Here is a 23,291-nt window from a genome sequence, read left to right as displayed (position 1 = left end):
TCCAAATATGTGGGATATTTCCTCACGACTTTCTGGGGCCGAGCAGAACAGTCAACAAAAGCTTGGACCAGCAGCTCTGTGTGTATCTGAGAACTTCATGAGTGTAAACACAGAACGGAGTAAGGAATTTCTACCCTGGTGGGGCATATACTGTAGGTGGAGTGGTCAAACCCCAAATCTGAGGAACTGAAATCTTCTTTGATGGCTTTTCATTCATGGACAGGAATCAAACATTCCACAGACACCTCTGCATATTTTCAGGGCTGTAGGCAGTTAGCAAATAAAACAGTTGGCCAGTTTTACTACCTAGGTGAGGATTTAGTCAGTCAAGAATTTATTGGTAATATATACTGCTCAAAAAAAAAGGGGAAGACTCAAAGAACACATCCTAGATCTGAAAGAATGAAATATTCTCATGGAATACTTTGTTCTGTGCAAAGTTGAATGTGCAGAACGGCATGTGAAATTGATGGTCAATCAGTGTTGCTTCCTAAGTGGACAGTTTGATTTCACCGAAGTTTGATTGACTTGGAGTTATATTGTGTTGTTTAAGTGTTCCATTTTTTTTAGATAAATATAGATATAATATATATATAAAATATATATGTTTTATACAGTGCTCTAAAAAATAAAGGGAACTCAATATAAATCCAAGTAAATCAAACTTTCCACTTAGCAAACAAACATTCAACTACCCAGACATCAACTGGAAAACTAACTCAGCACCAAGCGGAAAGTCTGCCAAATTTCTTTCCAGTCTAGCTGACAACTTTCTAACCCAAAAAGTTGAAACAGGAACCAGAGGGAATGCTATATTAGACCTAATACTAACAAACAGGGAAGAAACAATAGAGGGAGCAGAAGAAGAAGGGAAACTGGGAGAGAGCGACCACGTCATCCTCAAATTCAACATAGTGCAATCACTAGCTACTATACCCAACACCACTACAGTCCCAGACTTCAGAAAAGTGGACTTTAACAAGCTCAGAGCGAACCTTGAACAATGCCCCTGGAACGAACTCTTAGAAGTAAAAACCACTCAGGAAGCCTGGGTGATCCTAAAAATCATAGACGCCCAAAACAACGCAATCCCCATGAAAAGGAAAAACAGGAAAACCAAAACTAAACCTGCATGGCTAAACAAAGCCCTCGCAGATGACATAAAAGGAAAAAAAGCTAAGTACAAACAATGGAAAGAAGGACTCATAACCAAAGCGGAATATCAGCAAACAGCCAGTTCCTGCAAACAAAAAATAAAAACAGCAAAGGCACAATATGAACAACACCTTGACAACAAAAAAAGATTCTTCCAACACATCAACAATAAGAAGAAAATCAAAGAAACAATCGTCACACTAAAAAATGAAGAGGGTAGAGAAATCACAGACAGCAATGACCAAGCACAGCTACTCAACGCCTACTTTGCATCAGTCTTCACACAAAAGGGAACCTCCCTCCAACCAATCTGCAATTTAACTGCAACAAACTGCCCCAGAACCGAACTCAACATAGACAAAAGCACAGTGAGGGACTACCTGAGGGAACTCAACGAATACAAATCACCAGGGCCAGACGGACTTCACCCCAAAGTCCTAAAAGAATTGGCAGACACCATAGCGGAACCACTCCTCCTCATCTACCAAATATCCTGGATCACTGGAGACCTACCGGAAGACTGGAAGCGAGCTGACGTAGTCCCCATCCACAAAAAAGGCAAAAAGACCGACCCAGGTAACTACAGACCAATCAGTCTGACCTCTATACCTGGAAAAATACTGGAGAAAATAATCAAAAAACAACTTACCCACTTCCTAGAAACAAACAAGATCATATCCAATAGCCAGCACGGATTCATCAGAAACAAATCATGCCAAACCAATCTCATATCATTTTTCAACACCATAACCAAGTCAGTTGACCAACGCAACTCAGTGGACCTCATATACTTGGACTTCAGTAAGGCTTTCGATAAAGTCGACCACAATCTCCTAATCCACAAACTAGAAAAAATGGAGTAGATTACTACACATGTAGATGGATAAACAGTTGGCTGACCAACCGCACCCAACGAGTTGTCCTCAACGGCACCAAATCCACATGGAAAAAAGTAGACAGTGGAGTACCACAGGGCTCTGTCCTGGGTCCTGTACTCTTTAACATCTTCATCAACGACCTGGACGAGGGAATAAAAAGGGAACTAATAAAATTTGCAGATGACACCAAGCTGGCGGGGGTAGCCAACACCCTTGAGGACAGGCTCAGAGTACAAGAAGACCTAGACAGACTATCACAGTGGGCCCATACCAACAAAATGAGGTTCAACACCGACAAATGCAGAGTCCTCCACCTCAGCAAAAAGAACCCTAGACATACATACAGCCTGGGAGATACCCCACTCAGCAGTAATGACTGCGAAAGAGATCTTGGAGTCTTGGTGGACAATCAACTAAACATGAGTCAGCAATGTGCAGCAGCAACCAAAAAAGCCAACTCAATCCTAAGCTGCATCAACAGAGGAATACGCTCCAAGACCAGGGAAGTATTAATACCACTCTACTATGCCCTGGTCAGACCCCACCTGGAGTACTGCATCCAATTTTGGTCACTACAAAAAAGACATCGAAACTCTGGAGAAGGTGCAAAAAAGAGCAACCAAAATGATTAGGGGACTCGAAACCAAGACTTACGAAGAGAGATTGAGAGAACTGGGCATGGACAGCCTAGAAAAAAGAAGGTCTAGAGGGGACATGATAGCAGTTTACAGATACTTGAGGGGTTGCCACAGTGAGGAGGGGATATCTTTATTCCCCAGGGCACCAGAGGGCCGGACGAGGAACAATGGTTGGAAGCTGACCAAGGAAAGATTCAACCTGGAAATAAGGAAGAACTTCCTGATGGTCAGAGCGATCAACCAATGGAACTGCCTGCCAGGGGAGGTGGTGAACTCCCCAACTCTGGACACCTTCAAGAGGAGATTGGACTTCCATTTGGCTGGGGTGCTGTAGGGTTTCCTGCTCAGGCAGGGGGTTGGACTCGATGACCTAACGGTCCCTTTCAACTCTATTAATAAAATAAAATAAATATATATATATGTGTGGCTGGGCAGATTTTGGCCACATATATTGGACAAACTAACAGGAGAGTAAATGCACGTGTTGCAGAACATAAGAATGCATTAAGAAAAAAAGAAAAAACTTCCTCCCTTTTCCAACACTTCAAAACTACAGGACATGAAATTGATTTTGACAGAACTAAATTAATTTTCAAAACAGAACACTACAGCAAAAGAATAATCATGGAAGCCATCGAGATAGAAAAACATCCCCAAAATATGAACAAGCATGTCTACCAGACATCTGGAAACCAGCCCTCATTAAGAAATGTATCCCAGCCATACAAACTGAAACCAGACTCAGAACACACATTGCAAAACAAATAAGTTGCCTGCAAGCTCCAACTACTCAGGATATCACCCCTAATCCACAATCATTAACTAATCAGCATACCTCAGCTACATCAACAACCCCAGGTGTTACCCCACTGACTCACCCAGAGGTTTCTACACAACAGGCAATTGCTGAGCCATCAAACCACACCCAGCCACCAGTATTTATAGAGGGAAGGCAGCTCAGGTCTCGCTGTGTTCACCCTAGAACAAGGACAGAAGCACCAGCCTGAAGATGACGAGTGGGACCTTGTCGAAACGTCGCCAGAAATTTCTGAATCGTACACAGGAGCTAGCCATACCCTCACTGAGACCTGAACTTGCAGCCTTTGCCTTTAGAGAATTAACCTCTAGGTTACAGTATCCAATCCCTTCAGCTCTGTATCAGGGAAGGGTTACATGTTTTTTGTGTCGAATCACCCTGGTATATTGAAGGAGCATCACAGCTTCCTTTTTGCCTCTCAGCCCAACCCAGGGCCATTTCCAAGGCTGTTAATTTATTCATAGCCGACAAACTATATTCTGCATATGTACATGCAAACATATAACATATATAAAAATATATAAAATATAACTTTCACCAGACCAATCCTTGAATCGGGACCGCCTCCTGCCGCACGAATCCCAGCGACCGGTTAGGTCCCACAGAGTCGGCCTTCTTCGGGTCCCGTCGACTAAACAATGTCGTCTGGCGGGACCCAGGGGAAGAGCCTTCTCTGTGGTGGCTCCGACCCTCTGGAACCAGCTCCCCCCTGAGATTAGGATTGCCCCCACCCTCCCTGCCTTTTGTAAACTCCTTAAGACCCACCTCTGCCGTCAGGCATGGGGGAACTAAAACACCTCCCCCTTGCCCATGTTGTTTTGTTGATTGATTGACTGTGTGCCTGTTTTTTATATATATTGGGATTGTTTTATGAAATTACTAATTTTAAATTGTAATTAGATTGGTGGGCATTGGATTTGTTATTATGTACTGTTTTTTATTATTGTTGTGAGCCGCCCCGAGTTTGCGGAGAGGGGCGGCATATAAATCCAATAAATCTAATCTAATCTAATACAGTTCAGCTGTCTGGAAACCACACCCCATTTCAGACATAAACACTCTAGAAAACATCCAGAGATACTTTACTAGAAGAGCCCTCTACTCCCCCACTCACAACAGAATACCCTACGCAACTAGATTTACAATCCTAGGTTTAGAAAGCTTAAAACTACGTCGCCTTAAACACAACCTAAGTATAGCCCATAAAATCATCTGCTGCAACGTCCTTTCTGTCAACGACTACTTCAGCTTCAACCACAACAACACATGAGCACACAACAGAGACAAACTTAAAGTAAATCGCTCTAAACTCAACTGCAGGAAATACGACTTTAGTAACCGAGTAGTTGATGCATGGAACTCACTACCTCCCTCTGTGGTATCATCACCTAAACCCCCCAATTTTACCCTTAGACTATCCACGGTTGACCTCTACCAATTCCTAAGAGGTCAATAAGGGGCATAAGATGCTGCAACCTCTAGCTAAGATTCTGTGTAGTTTGGAGAACTCCCAGATCCCATAAGGGTACGTGCGTGTGTGCATGTGAGATAGTGGAGATTTTTTTGCTTCTGCGCATGCACAGAAGCACAAAAAAATTGCCGAAATCTCTCTCACACACACACAACCTCTCATGCGCATGCACAGGAGCAAAATCTCACTGGAATACACATGCACACCTATCAGAGGCCTGAAGCTGCACACACAAACACATCAGTAGCAACAGTAACGGTACCTGCTGTACCCTGAAAACCAAAATGGGTGAACAGTGCAGTCAGGCAGTAGGGAAAGCGAGTAGAATGCTTGGCTGCATAGCTAGAGGTATAACAAGCAGGAAGAGGGAGATTGTGATCCCAATGTAAAGAGAGCTGTTGAGACCACATTTGGAATACTGTGTTCAGTTCTGGAGACCTCACCTACAAAAAGATTTTGATAAAATTGAACGGGTCCAAAGATGGACTACAAGAATGGTGGAGGGTCTTAAGCATAAAACTTGCCAGGAAAGACTTAATGAACTCAATCTGTATAGTCTGGAGGACAGAAGGAAAGGGGGGACATGATTGAAATATTTAAATATATTAAAGGGTTAAATAAGGTTCAGGAGGGAAGTGTTTTTAATAGGAAAGTGAACACAAGAATAAGGGGGCACAATCTGAAGTTAGTTGGGGGAAAGATCAGAAGCAACGTGAGAAAATATTATTTTACTGAAAGAGTAGTAGATGCTTGGAACAAACGTCCAGCAGATTTGGTTCGTAAATCCACAGCAACTGAATTTAAACATGCCTGAGATAAACATATATCCATCCTAAGATAAAATATGGGAAATAGTATAAGGGAAGACTAGATGGACCATGAGGTCTTTTTCTGTCGTCAATCTTCTATGTTTCTATGTTTCTAAGACGGGTTACAAAAATGGTGGAAGATCTTAAGCATAAAACTTGTCAGGAAAGACTTCATGAACTCAATCTGTATAGTCTGGAGGACAGAAGGAAAAGGGGGGTCATGATTGAAACATTTAAATATGTTAAAGGGTTAAATAGGGTTCAGGAGAGAAATGTTTTTAATAGGACAGTGGACAAAAGAACAAGGGGGCACAACTGAGCTTAGTTGGGAGGAAAGATCAGAAGCAACGTGAGAAAATATTATTTGACTGAAAGAGGAGTAGATGCTTGGAACAAACTTCCATCAGACGTGGTTGGTAAATCCACAGGGACTTAATTTAAACATGCCTGGGATAAACATATATCCATCCTAAGATAAAATACAGGAAATATTATAAGGGCAGACTAGATGGACCGTGAAGTTTTTTTCTGCCGTCAATCTTCTATGTTTCTATGAGAAGTGCCATGTGCAAACACTTTTTCAGGTGGTAGATAAAAAGAGCAGGGACTGTGGGTGATTTAATGGACCGGCCATCTGTTCTCCAAGGGGGGAATGGGGCAGATCTCTCCCTTCTGCCTGAATTACGCAGCTCGGTAAACATTAGGTTTCATATGGCTGGCTGCCGATCTATCTCGAAATAAATGAAATACTGCTACGGGGATCAAATAGAAGTGTAATTAGTTTAGGGTTAATTATTAATACACATAGAGCCAGTTTGACAGAGCATTAGGTGTGAAACTGAGAGGTTGGGAGTTCAAGCCACACCTTGCATAACCTTGCATATATAAAAAAGAAGATAAAAATAAATTAAAGCAAAATAAAATAAACCGATTCACGGTAATCTCCGTCATATCTTTTAGTGAAAGCATTTAATATACAGGTATGCCTGCCCACCTGCCTGTCTATCTACAGTATCTACTGGTATCTGTTTCTCTATCATCTATTTATCTCAATCATATCTATCTATCTACAGTATCTATCTATCTATCTGTCTGTCTGTCTGTCTGTCTATCTAATCTATGTATATAACCTTTCTTTATATCTAATCTATCAATCAATCAATCAATCAATCTATCTATCTATTATCTGTCTGTCTGTCTAATCTATCTATCTAACCTTTCTATCTATATCTTTCTTTCTTTCTTTCTATCTAATCTACCTACCTACCTACCTACCTACCTACCTATCTATCTATCTATCTATCAATCTATCTATCTATTATCTGTCTGTCTGTCTAATCTATCTAACCTTTCCTTCTTTCTATCTAATCTACCTACCTACCTACCTGCCTACCTACCTACCTACCTACCTACCTACCTACCTACCTATCTATCTATCTATCTATCTATCTATCTATCTATCTATCTATCTATCTATCTATCTGTTTGTCTGTCTATCTATCTACACACACACACAGTCCTTGAATTATGGCCAGAATAGAGCCCAAAATTTCTGTTGCTAACATTTGTTAAGTGAGTTTGGCCCGTTTTATTACTTTTCTTGCCAGGGTTGTTAAGTGAAGCATTGCATTTGTTAAGTTAGTAACCAGGTTGTTAAGTGAATCTGGCTTCCTGCTTGGACTTTGCTTGTCAGAAGGTCACAAAAGGGGATCACGTGACCCAGGACGTTGCGACCGTCACAAATATGAGTTAGTGGCCAAGCATTGAAATTTTGATCACAAGACCACGAGGGATACTGCAACGGTCATAAGTGTTGAAAAAATGGTCATACGACGCTTTTTTTCAGTGCCGTTGTAACTTCCAACAGTCATTAAATGAACTGTTGTAAGTCGAGGACTTCCTGTATCATACCCAATGTAATTTTGCCTCTTTGTCCCTGCTGGAGGGCTGTTTTTGGGGGAGCAAATGATCAGACTTGAGCCACAAAGTTTGAAAGGAGCTCTAAGAATTGTCTTGAACACTTTTCAGTGTGTGATGAACATTCGGACTACAAGGACGCTAAGCTCCTCTATCGCTTCCGCAAGGATGATGGGACCTTCCCACTCAACAAGGAAGTCAAGGTGTTCCTGAGAGGACAGAGCCTCTACGAGACGTATGTGAGCCCCCCACCCTTCCTGGAAACCCATCAACTGCATTCCCCTGGGCTTTAATTTTGGGGGGAATTTGGAAAAAAATGGAGATAAATGGGAATTCCTTCCTTCCTTCCCTCCCTCCCACCCTCCCTTTTTTCTTTCTTACCATCTCCTCCGCTCCTTTCTTCCTCCCTCCCTCTCTCTCATCTCCTTTCTTCATCTCAATCCTTCCTTCCTTCCTTCCTTTCTTCTTTCCACCCTCCCTCCCTCTTCCCCTTTTTCTTTCTTACCATCTCCTCCCTCCATTTCTTTCTTCTTCCCTCCCTTTCTCTCTCTCTCTCTCTCTTGTTTCCTTTCTTCATCTCAATCCTTCCTTCCTTCCTTCTTCCCTCCCTGTCCTCCCACCCTCCCTTTTTTTCTTTTTTACCATCTCCTCCCTCTGTTCCTTCCTTCCTTCCTTCTTCCCTCCCTGTCCTCCCACCCTCCCTTTTTTCTTTTTTTACCATCTCCTCCCTCTGTTCCTTCCTTCCTTCCTTCCTTCTTCCCTCCCTGTCCTCCCACCCTCCCTTTTTTCTTTTTTTACCATCTCTTCCCTCCGTTCCTTTCTTCCCCCCTCCCTTCCTCTCATTTCCTTTCTTCGTCTCAATCCTTCCTTCCTTCTTTCTTTCTTCACTCCCTCTCCTCCCTCCCTCCCTTCTTTCTTTCTTACAATCTTTTCCCTATGTTCCTTTCTTCCTCCCTCCCTTTATTTTTTTCTTACCATCTCCTCCCTCCGTTCCTTTCTTCCTCCTTTCCTTCCTCTCATCTCCTTTCTTCAACTCAGTCCTTCCTTTCTTCCTTCTGTCCGTCCTTCCTTCCCTCCCTGTGGAGGAAGGAAAGAGAAAGAAAGAAGGGATTGTATAGCTAGATGGTTTTCCAATAAAGTTGAAAGAAAAAGAAGGGAGGGAGGGAAGGGAGGGAGGAAGAAAGAAAGAAAGAAGAAAAAGAGAGATGAAAGAAAAAGAAAACCAAGAAGGCAGGCATGAAAATTGGCTGGGTGACTTTTCGCCGATCATTCTTTCTTCTCTCTCTCACCCTAGTCTACCTCATAGGGTTGTTGTGGGGAAAATAGGAGGAGGAAGGAACGTTAAGGTTGTTCACTGCTTTGAATTATTTATAAAAAAATTTAAAAGGCGAGACATAAATAAATATATATAAAGTGGCTTAAGTAGGCATGAGTTTAAATAGACCGCAGAGGGTGGTGTATGCATGTATATATGTATGTGTATGTATGTATATACACACACACACACACACACATGGCAGGGACTAGTCACTTTGGTAGCATTGGAAGCATTATATTCCTTTCTAGATCTGAGGACTAATTCCAGCAATTGTCAGGAGCCAAAAACCCAACTGGAAGGCTTCAAAATTAAAAAAATAAAGAGAGCAATAAAGAGAGAACTAAAGTAGGCTCGTACTGCCCTCCGGTGGTGATAGATGGATTAGAATCTTTCTAAAAATCTATAGAAAACCTCATTTCTGCCAGCTCATTTTTCATTGGACAATGCTTGGAATTACAGGTGGTCCTCGTTTAGTGACATTCAAATTTAGGATGGCTGAAAAACAGGGATTGGCCTCTGGGCCAGTTTTGCTCAAACTCAACAACTTTACGTTCTCTGATCTGCATCGCCCAGAATTCTCCAGCCAGCCACTGAGATTCTTTCCAACTCTATGATTCTAGGATTGCCTCTTCCTGGTGGAGTTCTTAACTACTCTACTTTCTCTTTTTTAAAATTTGGCTGATTTATTTGGGAAGAAGTGATTAGCTTTGGAAATGTTTTCACCTTCTTTTAGATTAAGGATTAGATTTTAGATTAGATCAGGTGACAGCGAACCTTTTTTTGACTCAGGTGCCAAAAGGTTGTGCATTCTCGCACCCATAATGCAATGCTCTCCCCCCCCCACATATGTGTGCTCGTGCATTAATAAGAGGCTCTTCATCTTCTTCGCACACACAAAGACAAGTTAAAGCAGTCTTTGTCTTGAAAAACAAGCTGTTAATTAGATGATCTGAAATCATCTGCTCAGCTTATCTGTTTTGGCTTTCTTCCTGTGGACAGCTTCTAGTCATTTTGCCAACCCTTGTGAGCTTCTTGAGATATCCACACTGTGGGCATGGCAGTAAACTAGCAGAAGTCCGTAAAGTCATACATTAAGTCCGCCAATTAGTCTTGGATATCTCAAGAAGCTCACAAGGGCTGGCAAAATAACTAGAAGCAATCCGCAGGAAGAAAGTCAAAACAGATAAGCTGAGCAGATGTTTTCAGACCACGGAGGCACCTGAATGAACAAACATTGTTTCCTACAGAGTTTTTGCTGTCGTCAGTGATGGGGTCCTATGGGTACGATTAGGTATGCAGAACTGGTAGAAAAACTTTGGTCAGGTACACAGAACTGGTAGAAATTTTTCCCCCCCCCTTTTTTCCCCCTTCTGGGCTCTGGATATGTTTTTCCTATCACAGTAAATGAGGTTGAATGTGTGTGTGTGTACATACACTTTATATAGTAGATAGTGTATATTTTTGTGTGCTTGTGTGCAATATGTATGTACACATAGGGCATATATACATAGAATTAAATAATATATTTTGGATGTTCAATAATAGTAAGGGAAATTGTATCTCTTTGAGGTGAGGAGAGGCCAGGCACCCTAACCTTAACCCTTGATATGAGTAACGTCAAGATGGCCACCTTTAAGCCACCCCCTGGTCACATGATCATCAAGCCACTCCCACCTGGTTACAGGACCGGCAAGCCACACCCACAAAATAAGCCATGCCCACAGTGTGGCAATAAACATTTTGCAGCCCTTCACTGGCTGTCATGGTCGTCCCTTTAGTAGGCTAGAGGAGTGGCCAATTAGCCCCAAGCCTTACTCCCGAGTAGACCTCCTCCTGAGTAACCATTCCTGCCTTTTGGCAACTCTGCGTGCTCGTGAATTAAGAAGAGGCTCCTCCTCTTCTTCCTCATCACTGCTGTGAGGTGTTAGAGGTCCCGGATGACCCTCTACCTCTGGCATTTCACCAAATCTTCTCCAACCTCCTCACTGTTCAACTCAGGTGCCAGCTTCACAGGTCGCTTGCGCATCATCGGGATCTGCTATCAGCACCATGGGTTGCTGGTGGGTCACGATACAGCTACCCAAATTGGACTTGGATTTGCTGCACGCCCGGATTGAGTTTCGGGTCTTCTCCTTGTCTGTCGATTGTAGGCTGATCGGCATGGACAACTCCATTCTCAAAGCCAGAGAGGAGAACCTGGTGAAATACCAAAGGAGCTTTTTGGGCTGTGAGATGGTGGACTGGCTGGTGGAGGAAGGGGAGGTCGCCAACCGGAAGGAAGCCACAGAGCTCTGCCAAACCCTCCTGGAACACGGGATCATCCAACAAGGTATAGTCTGTGTTCTGTCGGGCTCTCTGGTAGACTCCTCCCAAAAATTCACAGGTACAAATTTCAGAACGTTCTTCAAGGGAGGCCCCAGGTAGAGCATTTTGTAAACTGTCTGCTGGCAGCGGGTGTAAATAAATGAATAACAGTAACAAGGTCCACAGCTGGATTAGGAGGATCGAAAGCTTGCTATGAGGTCTCCCCCCCCCCTGTCTCACTGCTCCTTCTTTCCGCAGTCTCAGCTCAGTGCCATTTTTATGACCGGGATCTCCTCTACCAGTTCCGCATCAATTTCCGCCGAAGGAGGCGACTCACAGAGCTGCTCAGTGAAAGTTTGCACAGGTCACTCTCGGACAGTCCCGACAGCCCCTTCTGTCTCCGCAAGCTGAACCCCGAGCAAGACCCCTCCAGTTTCTTGTCAGGTAGCTGCATTGATATTGGTGGGGCGGGGGGCAGTGAAGGATGAGTGGGAAGGAAAAAGGAGAAGGAGGAAAGGAAGAAAGGAAAGAAGGAAGGAAGGAAAAAACAAGGAAGAAAGGAGAGACATGGAAGGAAGGAAGGAAGGAAGGAAGGAGGGAGGGAGGGAAGGAAGGAAGGAAGGAAAAAAAGGAAGAAAGGAGAGAGAAGAAAGAAAGAAAGGTAGGAAAGAAAGAAAGAAAGAAAGGAAAGAAGGAAGGAAAAAACAAGGAAGAAAGGAGAGAGAAGAAAGAGAAAGAAAGGAAGGAAGGAAGGAAGGAAGGAAGGAAAGAAGGAAGGAAAAAACAAGGAAGAGAGAGAAGGAAGGAAGGAAAAAACAAGGAAGAAAGTAGAGAGAAGGAAGGAAGGAAAAAACAAGGAAGAAAGGAGAAATAAGGAAGGAGGGAGAGAAGTGAGGGGAAGAGAAGAGGGGAGGGAAGAGGGGCGGGAAGAGGGGAGGAAGGAAAGAGAAGTGTTAGGGTGAATAGAGGAAAGAAGGAAAGTAGAGAAAAGAAGGAAAGGAAGGAAAGAGGGAGGGAGGAAATAGAAGGGAGAAGCAAAGGAAAGGGGCAGGTAAGGGAATAGAAGGAGAGAGGGAAAGAAAGAAAAAGAAAGAAGAAGTAGAGGAAAGGAAAGGGAGAAAAATAAGTGGAAAGGAAAGGAAGGGAAAGGAAAGGAAAGGAAAGAGGAAGGCAAGAAACAGAAGTGAAAGGTAAGCGAATGGAACGAGAGAGGGGAAGAAAGAGAAAGGAAAAGAACAGAAAAGAAAGGAAAGGGAGAAAAATAGGCGAAAAGGAAAGGAAAAAAGGAAAGGAAAGGAAGAAAAAAGGAAGGAGACAAGAAAGGAAGGTGGAAGAAGGAAGAGAAGGAAATGAAGGGAAAAGCAGGAAGAGGAAGGAGAAGGAGGAGGAAAAAGAAGAAGAATAGAGAAGGACAAATATCCCTTGAAAAAGACATCAATCTGGTTCCCTTATTCAGCTCTACTTCTTCATTGATTCCAGCACTTCCTGGAATGATAGACTTCCATGCACTATAATATGCTATCGTGGGCATATTAGATGATGGATATTTTTTTTTAAAAAAAATAATGTAGTAAGAGGCCTACGGACACCTAGGTGTGGTTTGGATGGGAATACACATTTGTTTAATGCATAAATGCATACATCCATAGATGAAAACACAGATTTTTTTTAAAAAAACTGCACATTTTTTAATATTCTCATACTTTTTCTGCTTTCTAAATTGTATTTTCTGTATAATGGAGAACCTGCCATCTGCCAAACCTGGGCTTGTATACTGTTTCCATTTATGGCCTGGCGGAAAATATGCATGCTTGTTTGAACGTGTTTCACCCAAAGTATTTGATTTTGCACCACACATTTGGGGCAAACAAATAGAATAGAATAGAATAGAATTTTATTGGCCAAGTGTGATTGGACACACAAGGAATTTGTCTTGGTGCATAGACTCTCAGCGTACATAAAATTAAATATACATTTGTCAAGAATCATGTGGTACAACACTTAATGATTGTCATAGAGGTCAAATAAGCAATGAAGAAGCAATATTAATAAAAATTTTAGGATATAAGCAACAAGTTACAGTCATACAGTCAACATGGGAGGAAATGGGTGAAAGGAATGATGAGAAAAACTAGTGGAATAGAAGTGCAGATTTAGTAGAAAGTCTGACAGTGTTGAGGGAATTATTTGTTTAGTAGAGTGATGGCGTTCGGAAAAAAACTGTTCTTGTGTCTAGTTGTCTTGGTGTGTAGCGATGTTTTGAGGATAGGAGTTGAAACAATTTGTGTCCAGGATGTGAGGGGTCAGTCAATATTTTCCCCACCCTCTTTTTGACTCGTGCAGTATACAGGTCCTCAATGGAAGGCAGGTTGGCAGCAATTGTTTTTTCTGCAGATATGCAGAAATTGCCATAATATCATTTAGAGGTTGTGTACGCTTTCTTCAAATCACACATTCCAGATTTTATTGAATATATTTCCTTGAATAGCTGTTAAAAAGACAACAGTGAATGTAAAAAAAAAACAGTTTGGGGGAATTAAAAAAATGTTTTTTCAGGAGGTACCGTAGGTGGCTGGTAGCTAAGGAACAATGCTGGACAGCTGTCAGTTGAACATATTTTTGTACAGAAATTTGAAATCAGGATAAATTCTCCCTTATCTCAACTTCTGGCCCTCAATTATTTAGCAAAGTGAGCCAGGCTATAAGGCCTGAGCTACAAATCCATTTATATTTTCACCCTGTGCTATTATTGCTATGACTACAATTTGCCCAGATTCAGAAAAAAAAAAAGCAATTTATTCCTCTGGAAAGGCTAAAGAAATAAAACTCATTTCACAACAGAATGTGAAATGCTGCAATTTTGGTCAAATGCCTGTCAATGATTACTTCAGCTTCAACCACAACAACACACGAGCACACCACAGATACAAACTTAATGTAAACCGCTCCAAACTCAACTGCAGGAAACATGACTTTAGTAACCGAGTAGTTGATGTATGGAACTCACTACCTGACTCTGTAGTATCATCACCTAACTACATTTGTCAAGAATCATGAGATACAACACTTAAGGATTGTCATAGGGTACAAATAAGCAATCAGGAAACAATCAATATTAATATAAATTGCAAGGATACAAACAACAAGTTACAGTCATACAGTCATGAGTGGGAGGAAATGGGTGATAGGAGCAATGAGAAAAAAATTAAAAGTAATGCAGCCTTAGTGAATAGTTTGACAGTGGAGAGGGAATTACTTGTTTAGCAGAGTGATGGCGTTCGGGGGGAAAAACTGCTCTTGTGTCTAGTTTATTTACTATTTATTTATTTATTGGATATTATATGCCGCCCCTCTCTGAGGACTCTTAGTTGTCTTGGTGCACAGATCTCTATAGCGTCGTTTTGAGGGTAGCAGTTGAAACAATTTATTTCAATTTATTACATCAGAATAATGTTTATTTTTCAGTCCAACCTAATAAGGAGATTAAAATTGTCTCCGCTGTCCGAAGAAGCAGTGTGACTTCCCTGGCTGGAGGATCCAGTCTCTATTACAACCTGTCCCCAAACCTGGGACTGGTACCTGCGGTTGAGTGTAACCCTAAATCTGGTGAGCCATTCTTCCTTATTTCTTTGGAGGTTCTCAGTCATTTAGGCCAGTGTTTCCCAATCTTGGCAACCTAAACATATCTGGACTTCAACTCCCAGAATTCCCCAGCCAGCATTAGCTGGCTGGGGAATTCTTGGAGCTGAAGTCCAAATATCTTCAAGTTGCCAAGGTTGGGAAATGTATTCATTCATTCATTCATTCATTCATTCATTCATTCATTCATTCATTCATTCATTCATTCATTTATTATTATTTATTAGATTTGTATGCCGCCCCTCTCCGAAGACTTATTTATTTATTTGTTTGTTTGTTTGTTTGTTTGACTTGTATGCCACCCAATCCTGTAGGACTCAGGTTGTCTCAAAGGTGTTTTTTTTTTTTCCAGGAGACAGTATCATGCTTCCCTGGAATAGGGGGGGAATGGAGATATTGTAGTTTGTTTCCCCTGCCATGCCCACCAAGCCACAGCCACAAAACTGCTAGTTAAAAAAAATTGGATTTCACCACTGGTTTTAATGTATTAGAGAATAAATGGTCAAACATGATTGATCTTATACAGTGGTACCGCTACTTAAGAATGCCTCTACTTAAGAACTTTTCTAGATAAGAACCGGGTGCTCAAGATTTTTTTGCCTCTTCTTAAGAACCATATTCTACTTAAGAACTGGAGCCAGGAAAAATTTCCCAGGAAATTTGAGAGCGGCATAAGGGCCCGCCCAGTTTCCTGCCATTCTCCCTGGGTTTCTCTCCCTGGCGCAGTATATGGGAGGCAACCTCACGCCGGGTGTAGGGGAGGCACGTGCTCCTCCTCGCAGCCTCAGAGTCCCTCTTTTTTTTAAAGCCTTAAAGGTTTTTGATTTTTTTTATTCCCTTCCCCTCACTTTCTTCCTTCGGCAGCGACTGTCCTCCTCCTCCTCTTCCTCCTCCTCCTCCCACCCAAATTCCGAACTTTTATTTCTTTCCTAATGGGTTTGCATGCATTTTTTGCTTTTACATTGATTCCTATGGGAAAAAAATGCTTCTACTTACAAACTTTTTTACCTAAGAATAGTGATGGGCGAACCCAATGGTGTTCGGGTTCAGCAAGCTTGGACGAACTTTACATAAAATTCATCCGAACCCAAACCAAACCCGAACCTGAATGGGGAATCCCACCAAGAGATTCTGGGGGCGGAGCTTTGACGTCACATACACCGGCAGGTTGCTAAGGACGCCAAGGTGATCACTTCCTGAATTCCATGGAATCCAGGAAGTGATCACCTTGGCGTTCTTAGCAACCTGCCGGTGACGTTAAGGCTCCGCCCCTGGAATCTCTTCATGGGAGGGATTCCCCAGCTCCTTCAAAGGGAGGTCTTCACGTAAAAATAAACATTGTTATTTTGATGAAAAAGGCCGCCACAGTGGCGCTGCAAGCAAAGGGCGGTCCTTTCACGTAAAAATAACAATGTTATCCAGGAAGTGATCACCTTGGCGTCCTTAGCAACCTGCCGGTGACGTCAAAGCTCCGAACGCTGAACGCGACCCTGAATTTTGCCCGAAGTATCAAAAAATTTCGTGTTTGTGTTTGGCATACCAAACACCGCAAAATTCGGTACGGACCCGAATTGTGCAGGTTCGATTCGCCCATCACTACTTAAGAACCTGGTCATGGAATGAATTAAGCTCTTAAGTAGAGGTACCACCGTATTTGAAAAGCTGGAATATTTCTCCCATCCAATCCAATCCATTCTAATCTTCAATTTTTCTCCCTTTCTATGCAAGTCTTGAAGAAACCTGTCTCCAGTGAAGAGCTTTTGACACCTGGGGCACCCTATATCAAGAAAACACTGACAGTGAGTCTACAGTGTCACCAAGTTAGCCTTGTTGCCAAATATATCGTCCTGCTGTAACTCAGAACATCCTTGACTGCCAATATTTGTAGATCCAAGTTTCACCTCAAGGTTACTTTCCTATTAAAGTGATGGACGCATCCATGTCACGTCTTTGACAATGGTGTGATAAATCATCTTCCACTCTTTTATTTCAGCGTGGCCTTTGACTTCTCAGTCTCTCTTGCTGTTCTTCTGCCTTGGCCACTCTAAGAGATATGGACTCCAACTCCCAGAATTCCCCAACCAGCTGGGGAATTGAAGTTGAACATCTCTCAGAGTGACTAAAGTGGACAAATACTGCTCTGTCTTAAAAGCCTGCTGTTCTGATCGGGTCTATTTGACCCAAAACGAAGTTTGAGACCCTGTAAAAAAATTTCCCTGCATATCTGAAACTTGAAATTTGCCTCATTTGAGGAGTTCTTTCTATGAGTATTGCAGATATATTCTTTCTATGAATATATCACAGTAGTGATATATAGTAGTACCTCTAGATATGAGTTGCTCCACATGCGAGTATTCCAAGTTACGAACCGTGACGCGAACGAAATTTCTGTTCGATACCCCAGCTCAAATTCGGGATACGAGCCGAGCTTCCACTAGGTGGCACAAGAATCTCCTTGCTTCCAGTTATCTCGGCGCGAAAAACAAAGTCTAAAGGCATTCGTTCGAGATGCGAGTTGATCGACATACGAGCTCGGGTCTGGAACGAATTAGACTCGTATGTCGAGGTACCACTGTATTGATTTATTGATTGCATGGATTATGTGATATGTGATCATATGTGATGTGATATGTGATGATATGGTATGTGCAATGGCACATATACCTCACGGCACAGTAATCCATAATAACTACAATGTGCACCCTGTTGAAAAAGGAGATGAAGTAATAGAAAAGTAAGTACATGATAATCAAACAACTAGTTTTATGCAAGAAATCCATTGTAGAAAAACAAGGATGTAATTTGGAATTTGCAGCCTGGTCTATATATAAAGTGAACATAATAGGAAACAGCTGGGGGAAGGGGGGTTTCTGAGCAAAACAAATAAATAAACATTAATTTTTCATTTCATTTTTCATTTGTTTATGATCAAGCATGTTCATATTAGTATACCAATGCAATAGGTATTCAAGAAAACACTTACAGTAGCTAAAATCAACAATTTTTTAATCCGGGTTAAATAGACCCAGGAACAGTACAAGTGTAGTCATTGCAAACAGAACAGCAGGGTTTTAAAGACAGGTGGTCTGCCACACAAGTGGTAATGATGGTACTTTTTCATAGCATCAACCAAGTATGACCTACCAAGTTTCCCCATCATTAATTCTTGGCGAAGAATCTTTCTGAAATTGTGAATTTGGGGTTTTCATGAGCCTTACTCCATAATTATCACAATTATGACAAATCATGGCTTGGACTATCTTGCTTTGGATGCAATGAGTCTCTCTCATATATTAGTTTTGCCTTTTAAATACCACTCAGTCATCACAAACTCTCCAGAACTATAAAGCCTGCAAACTTGAAACTTGGCGCATATGTTACCCTTGGGTTCTAGGTGCTTGCTAAGAATGATATTTCGAAATGACTATCAGATCATTAGTAGTATACAGTGTCACGTTAGTTAACACGCTCTGATGCTAAGGAGTTTGATGTTCTACTCACCCTCCCCATCTGAAAAGAACTCTCTTCCAACTGCCAGTTGCCTTATATTAACACGCTCTGATGCTATCCCTTCGCTAAACTGGGTGTGGCCATGGCCAGCACATGACCATCCGTCCTGCGGGCTGGGAGTTTAGACATTTTACTCCCCCTCCCCATCTGAAAAGAACTCTGTTTCAACTGCCAGTTGCCTTATATTAACACACACTGATGCATACATACTGCATACATTTTCAAGCTTTAAATGTCAATGTATCAAGCCCGATCATATAGTTTCATAGCAAAACACGGGTATCCAGCTACTAGTATATAGATAAAGCTTTCTTCTTCTTTCTCCTCTCCCTTCTTCCCTTCTCCTTTCTGTCCCCCACCCTCCTCTTCCTTGTTTACCTTCTCATTTGCAGATTGTAGGGGATGCAGTTGGCTGGGGTTTTGTAGTCCGTGGAGGTCGTCCATGCCACATCCAAGCTGTAGATCCAGGAGGACCAGCTGCTGCTGCTGGCATGAAGGTACGACATTTGAGCCTCATGAATTAGGTATATAGGATCTTCATCTCTTGATTCCTGTTCCAGCCAAAGGACCTCCCATCCATCAATTGCCCATGTTTTATCAGTTTGCAAGGTGGAAAACGTCCTAGCATGGACAGAAAGCAGATATTGTCCTTTCTTTTGAGGCATCTGGCTAGTCAATAAGTGATGAAATGAATTTAGTACCTGCTCCCAAACATCTCCAGCTTGCCCAGAATCATGGGGTCCTTGGTGCCCCCTGACCTTGGTTGTTTTATTACAAACATTTCATGACCCAACTAGGTATCATTATCAGTCCTGGAAGGAAGTAGGGTTTATTTTCTGTTTATGGGAAAAATGGCTTGTTAGTGAAAATATTTTTGGATTGATTAACTACCTACCTAGCTATCATCAATCTATCTATCTATCTATCCATCATCCACCCACGCACCCACCCACCCACCCACTGATCGATCGATCTATCTATCTATCTATCTATCTATCTATCTATCTATCTATCTATCTATCTATCTATCTATCTATCTATCTATAACAGCAGTAGAAGTAGAAGATAGATAGATGAGAGATAGATAGATAGATAGATAGATAGATAGATGGATGGATGGATGGATGGATGGATGGAGGGAGGGAGGGAGGGAGGGAGAGAGTTGTTTAGTTGTTTTACCTGTCTCTGTTTCTTCCTTTTTTCAGGTCTGCCAATTCGTCTACTCTGTGAATGGAATGTATGTGTTACACTTGGATTATCAGACTGTGAGCAACCTCATTGTGACAGGACCTCGAACTCTTGTGCTCGAAGTTATGGAAGAAAACGAATGAGGGTTTCCCTCCCTCCTGTCTCCCCAACATTTTGAGATCAGCACTCACTCCGTCAGCTTCAACTCTGAAGTTAGCTAGACATGGGGAAGATCCGACCCGTGTCCCTGAACCAGTAGTTGGTTGCTACCAATGTGGTAGGGGACTGCACACCGGTAGCAGCACCAGATTGTGCAATTTGCGTGTGCACCGCCATATCCTTCACTTTTTCATACGCGCATGCACAGAAGCAAAATCTCACAAGGGGACGTGCACGCATGTGAGATTTCAGTGATTTTTTTGCTTCTGCGCATGTGCAGAAGAAAAAAAATTGGCAAAATCTCTCTTGTGCGCGTCCCCTGATGAGATTTCAGCACATTGTTGCTTCCTGCGCATGCACAGAAGCAAAAACATGCTGGAGCATGTGCGCACATATACAAATGCAAGACAACCAAAGCTGCACATGCAGCGCAGCAGTAGTAGCCGTTAATAGCAATATACTCCTACCCTGCCACCTAAAAACATTAGGTGGGTTTTATTTATTTATTTATTGGATTTGTATGCTGCCCCTCTCCATAGACTCGGAGTGGCTAACAACAATGATAAAAAACACATGTAACAATCCAATTAATAAAACAATAAAAAACCATTATTATAAACCAGACATACACACAAACATAGCATGCATAACTTGTAATGTCCTAGGGGGAAGGAATATCTTAACTCCCCCATGCCTGGCGATATAGGTGGATCTTGAGTAGTTTATGAAAGACAGGGAGGGTGGGGGCAGTTTTAATCTCCGGGGGAGTTGGTTCCAGAGGGTCGGGGCTGCCACAGAGAAGGCTCTTCCCCTGGGGCCTGCCAAACGACATTGTTTAGTCGACGGGACCCGGAGAAGGCCAACTCTGTGGGACCTTATTGGTCGCTGGGATTTGTGCGGTAGCAGGCGGTTCCGGAGGTAATCTGGTCCAATGCCATGTAGGGCTTTAAAGGTCATGACCAACACTTTGAATTGTGACCGGAAACTGATCGGCAGCCAATGCAAGCCACGGAGTGTTGAAGAAACGTGGGCGAATCTTGGAAGCCCCACGATGGCTCTCGCACCTGCGTTCTGCACGATCTGAAGTTTCCGAACACTTTTCAAAGGTAGCCCCATGTAGAGAGCGTTGCAGTAATCGAACCTCGAGGTGATGAGGGCATGAGTGACTGTGAGCAATGACTCCCTGTCCAAATAGGGCCGCAACTGGTGCACCAGGCGAACCTGGGCAAACGCCCTCCTCGCCACAGCCGAAAGATGATGTTCCACTGTCAGCTGTGGATCGAGGAGGACGCCCAAGTTGCGAACCCTCTCTGAGGGGGTCAGTAGTTCCCTCCCCCCCCAGGGTAATGGACGGACAGATGGAATTGTCCTTGGGAGGCAAGACCCACAGCCACTCCGTCTTGTCTGGTTTGAGTTTGAGTTTGTTGACACCCATCCAGTCCCCAACAGCCTCCAGGCACCGGCACATCACTTCCACTGCTTTGTTGACTGGACAAGGGGTGGAGATGTATAACTAGGTATCATCGGCGTATTGATGATACCTCACCCCATGCCCTTGGATGATCTCACCCAGCGGTTCCCCTCCTTATATCTGCTACCTTCTCAATCTCATCAAATTAAAGATTGTAGGGACTTCATAGCTGGCTGGGGAATTCTGGGATTTGAAGTCCTCTCTTCTTAAAGTTGCCAAGGTTGAGAAATGCTGAGGAAGCGAGGGACAAAGAAGAGGGAGTCAAGCTATTCTCCAAAGCACTTGAGGGCAGGACAAGAAGCAATGGGTGGAAACTAATCAAGAGGAGAAGCAACTTAGAACTAAGGAGAAAATTCCTGACAGTTAGAACAATTAACCAGAGGAACGGCTTGCTTCTAGAAGTTGTGAATGCTCCAACACTGGAAGTTTTTAAGAAGATGTTGGATAACCACCTGTCTGAAGTAGTGTAGGGTTTCCTGACTTAGCAGGGGGTTGGACTAGAAGACCTCCAAGGTCCCTTCCCAACTCTGTGCTGCAACTATCATAAATATGAGCCAGTTGCCAATAATTTTAATTTTGACCTCACGACCATGGAGATGTTGCCACAGTCATGAAGTGTGGAAAATGGTCATAAGTCAGTGCCATTGTGACTTCCAATGGCCACTGAAAGAATGGTTTTAAGTCAAAGACTATTTGTATTCTCACATGTAAGACAAGAAAGCAACTTCATGTCTGTCGTTTTGATTATTATTTTTATAAAGATGCTGAGAATTTACCGTACTTTTTGGAGTATAAGATGCACCTTTTTCCTCCCTAAAAGAGGGTGAAAATTCAGGTTTGTCTTATACTCTGAATGTAGCTTCCCCCCCCAGCCCTAACTAGGTGCTTACAATCTTCCCAGCATTTACTGCTTGCAAGCTCTTTCATTGTTACTCTCTGCTAAGAATGTTTCCCAAGCCCTGTGTTTGCAATTTGCTCTAACTTGCTCCAAATAAGTTTCTTTCCAGCCCTAACCAGGTGCTAATGATGTTCCCAGTTTTACCCGCTTGCAAGCTCTTTCACTGTTACTCTCTGTGAATAATGTTTCCCAAACCATGTCTTTGTAGTTGTTAAAAAATTGTTCTACTTGCTTCAAATGTTTCTTCCCAGCCCTAACCAGGCGCTAACAATGTTCCCAGCTCTTAACATCTTGCAAGCTCTTTCATTGTTACTCTCACCAAATAAAGTTTTTTCCCCAGCCCTAATCAGGGAATAAAATAATGTGCTGAAACTAGACTAAGGATGCTAGCCGGATGAATATCTGGTAAGTGTTCTATCGGGCTCTCTGGTAGAATCCTCCCGAAAATTCACAGGTACAAATTTCAGACACACACACGTTTGAAAATTCAAAACAATGTTCTTTATAATGAAAATTCACTTAAACTAAGCCCTTTTTTTGTATAGCAAAGAGCACTCGTCTCCAAACAAACTGGTAATTGGTACAAGTCCCTTATCAGTTCTGTGATACTTAGCTTGCAGCTGTGAGGCAATTCACAGTCCTTCTTCTTTCACAAAGTGAAACACACTTTGCTCTGGTTTAGTTTCAAAGCGGGGGAAAAGCAACACACCAAGGTGGAAGTCAGCAAGGCAGGCACGAAACACAACGATCAGATAATCCTCCACAATGGCAAAACCCACACGCTGCTCTTTATAGCAGCCTCACTAATTACTACAGTCCCACCCAACCACAGGTGGCCTCATTTTCTTTGATAATAATCTCTCAGTTGTTGTTGCCTATGCATCGCTCTCCGCATGCATGGCTGTATCATTAACTCTTGTTCCGAATCCAAGGAGGAGCTAGATAACTGATCTCCTTCTGAGCTTTCTGCCACACTCTCCTCCTCCCTGTCACTCATGTCTTCTTGGTCAGAGGAGCCTTCATCATCAGATTCCACCGGGGGAAAAACAGGCCTGCGGCATGTGGATGTCTCCCCCACATCCACAGTCCTTGGGGCAGGAGCTGGGCCAGAGCTAACCA

General features: G+C 42.7%; 1 protein-coding gene across 1 annotated transcript in view; it reads left to right on the top strand.

The window, feature by feature from the left end:
• The window catches only part of LOC139163591 (DEP domain-containing mTOR-interacting protein-like), a 40,370-nt gene extending 17,852 nt beyond the window's left edge, over positions 1 to 22,518 (top strand). Inside the window, exons 3-9 of the mRNA XM_070744449.1 lie at positions 7,797 to 7,920; positions 11,154 to 11,332; positions 11,566 to 11,751; positions 14,773 to 14,913; positions 16,675 to 16,745; positions 18,849 to 18,953; positions 19,662 to 22,518. Coding sequence (XP_070600550.1) covers positions 7,797 to 7,920; positions 11,154 to 11,332; positions 11,566 to 11,751; positions 14,773 to 14,913; positions 16,675 to 16,745; positions 18,849 to 18,953; positions 19,662 to 19,787 — 932 coding nt within the window. The 3' untranslated portion in view covers positions 19,788 to 22,518. The remainder of the gene's footprint in view (positions 1 to 7,796; positions 7,921 to 11,153; positions 11,333 to 11,565; positions 11,752 to 14,772; positions 14,914 to 16,674; positions 16,746 to 18,848; positions 18,954 to 19,661) is intronic.
• The last annotated feature ends 773 nt before the right edge of the window (positions 22,519 to 23,291 follow it).

Source organism: Erythrolamprus reginae, chromosome 3 (genome assembly GCF_031021105.1).
Source record: "Erythrolamprus reginae isolate rEryReg1 chromosome 3, rEryReg1.hap1, whole genome shotgun sequence".
In the NCBI taxonomy this organism is placed as follows: domain Eukaryota; kingdom Metazoa; phylum Chordata; class Lepidosauria; order Squamata; family Dipsadidae; genus Erythrolamprus; species Erythrolamprus reginae.
This window is presented reverse-complemented; position numbering and strand designations above follow the sequence as displayed.